A 2,500-nucleotide genomic window follows, 5' to 3' on the forward strand; every position below is an offset into this window, starting at 1 on the left:
CTGTTAACCCTCTCCTCCCCTGTTAACCCTCTCCCCTCCTCCCCTGTTAACCCCTCTCCTCCCCTGTTAACCCTCTCCTCCCCTGTTAACCCTCTCCTCCCCTGTTAACCCTCTCCTCCCCTGTTAACCCTCTCCTCCCCTGTTAACCCTCTCCTCCCCTGTTAACCCTCTCCTCTCCCTGTTAACCCTCTCCTCCCCTGTTAACCCTCTCCTCCCCTGTTAACCCTCTCCTCCCCTGTTAACCCTCTCCTCCCCTGTTAACCCTCTCCTCCCCTGTTAACCCTCTCCTCCCCTGTTAACCCTCTCCTCCCCTGTTAACCCTCTCCTCCCCTGTTAACCCTCTCCTCCCCTGTTAACCCTCTCCTCCCCTGTTAACCCTCTCCTCCCCTGTTAACCCTCTCCTCCCCTGTTAACCCTCTCCTCCCCTGTTAACCCTCTCCTCCCCTGTTAACCCTCTCCTCTCCTCCCCTGTTAACCCTCTCCTCCCCTGTTAACCCTCTCCTCCCCTGTTAACCCTCTCCTCCCCTGTTAACCCTCTCCTCCCCTGTTAACCCTCTCCTCCCCTGTTAACCCTCTCCTCCCCTGTTAACCCTCTCCTCCCCTGTTAACCCTCTCCTCCCCTGTTAACCCTCTCCTCCCCTGTTAACCCTCTCCTCCCCTGTTAACCCTCTCCTCCCCTGTTAACCCTCTCCTCCCCTGTTAACCCTCTCCTCTCCTGTTAACCCTCTCCTCCCCTGTTAACCCTCTCCTCCCCTGTTAACCCTCTCCTCCCCTGTTAACCCTCTCCTCTCCTCCTCCCCTGTTAACCCTCTCCTCCCCTGTTAACCCCCTCCTCCCCTGTTAACCCTCTCCTCTCCTCCTCCCCTGTTAACCCTCTCCTCTCCTCCCCTGTTAACCCTCTCCTCCCCTGTTAACCCTCTCCTCTCCTCCTCCCCAGGGACTTTGCGTACGTAGCGAGGGATAAGGTCACCAGGATTCTGAAGTGTCATGTGTTCCGTTGTGACACGCCAGCTAAAGCCATCGCTACCAGCCTCCACCTCATCTGCTCCAGGGTGAGTACCCTACACCCTATACCCTATACCCTGTACCCTATACCCTGTACCCTACACCCTGTACCCTATACCCTGTACCCTATACCCAACACGCCAGCTAAAGCCATCGCTACCAGCCTCCACCTCATCTGCTCCAGGGTGAGTACCCTACACCCTATACCCTACACCCTGTACCCTACACCCTGTACCCTATACCCTGTACCCTATACCCAACACGCCAGCTAAAGCCATCGCTACCAGCCTCCACCTCATCTGCTCCAGGGTGAGTACCCTACACCCTATACCCTATACCCTGTACCCCTGTACCCTATACCCTGTACCCTATACCCAACACGCCAGCTAAAGCCATCGCTACCAGCCTCCACCTCATCTGCTCCAGGGTGAGTACCCTACACCCTATACCCTATACCCTGTACCCTACACCCTGTACCCTATACCCTGTACCCTATACCCAACACGCCAGCTAAAGCCATCGCTACCAGCCTCCACCTCATCTGCTCCAGGGTGAGTACCCTACACCCTATACCCTGTACCCTGTACCCTACACCCTGTACCCTATACCCTGTACCCTATACCCAACACGCCAGCTAAAGCCATCGCTACCAGCCTCCACCTCATCTGCTCCAGGGTGAGTACCCTACACCCTATACCCTGTACCCTGTACCCTACACCCTGTACCCTATACCCTGTACCCTATACCCAACACGCCAGCTAAAGCCATCGCTACCAGCCTCCACCTCATCTGCTCCAGGGTGAGTACCCTACACCCTATACCCTGTACCCTGTACCCTACACCCTGTACCCTATACCCTGTACCCTATACCCAACACGCCAGCTAAAGCCATCGCTACCAGCCTCCACCTCATCTGCTCCAGGGTGAGTACCCTACACCCTATACCCTGTACCCTGTACCCTACACCCTGTACCCTATACCCTGTACCCTATACCCAACACGCCAGCTAAAGCCATCGCTACCAGCCTCCACCTCATCTGCTCCAGGGTGAGTAACCTACACCCTATACCCTATACCCTGTACCCTACACCCTGTACCCTATACCCTGTACCCTATACCCAACACGCCAGCTAAAGCCATCGCTACCAGCCTCCACCTCATCTGCTCCAGGGTGAGTACCCTACACCCTATACCCTATACCCTGTACCCTACACCCTGTACCCTATACCCTGTACCCTATACCCAACACGCCAGCTAAAGCCATCGCTACCAGCCTCCACCTCATCTGCTCCAGGGTGAGTACCCTACACCCTATACCCTGTACCCTATACCCTATACCTTATACCCTGTACCCTACTCCCTGTACCCTATACCCTACACCCTATACCCTATACCCTATACCCAACACCCTGTACCCTACACCCTGTACCCTGTACCCACCACGCCAGCTAAAGCCATCGCTACCAGCCTCCACCTCATATGCTCTAGGGTGAGT

General features: G+C 56.0%; 1 protein-coding gene across 1 annotated transcript in view; it reads left to right on the forward strand.

Annotated features, from left to right (window-relative positions):
• Positions 1-2,500, forward strand: part of LOC106594275 (uncharacterized) — a 58,978-nt gene that overhangs the window by 38,286 nt on the left and 18,192 nt on the right. The window contains 1 exon segment of the mRNA XM_082973932.1: positions 938-1,052. Coding sequence (XP_082830058.1) covers positions 938-1,052 — 115 coding nt within the window.

Source organism: Salmo salar, chromosome 04, assembly GCF_965601325.2.
Source record: "Salmo salar chromosome 04, fSalSal1, whole genome shotgun sequence".
Classification (NCBI taxonomy): Eukaryota; Metazoa; Chordata; class Actinopteri; order Salmoniformes; family Salmonidae; genus Salmo; species Salmo salar.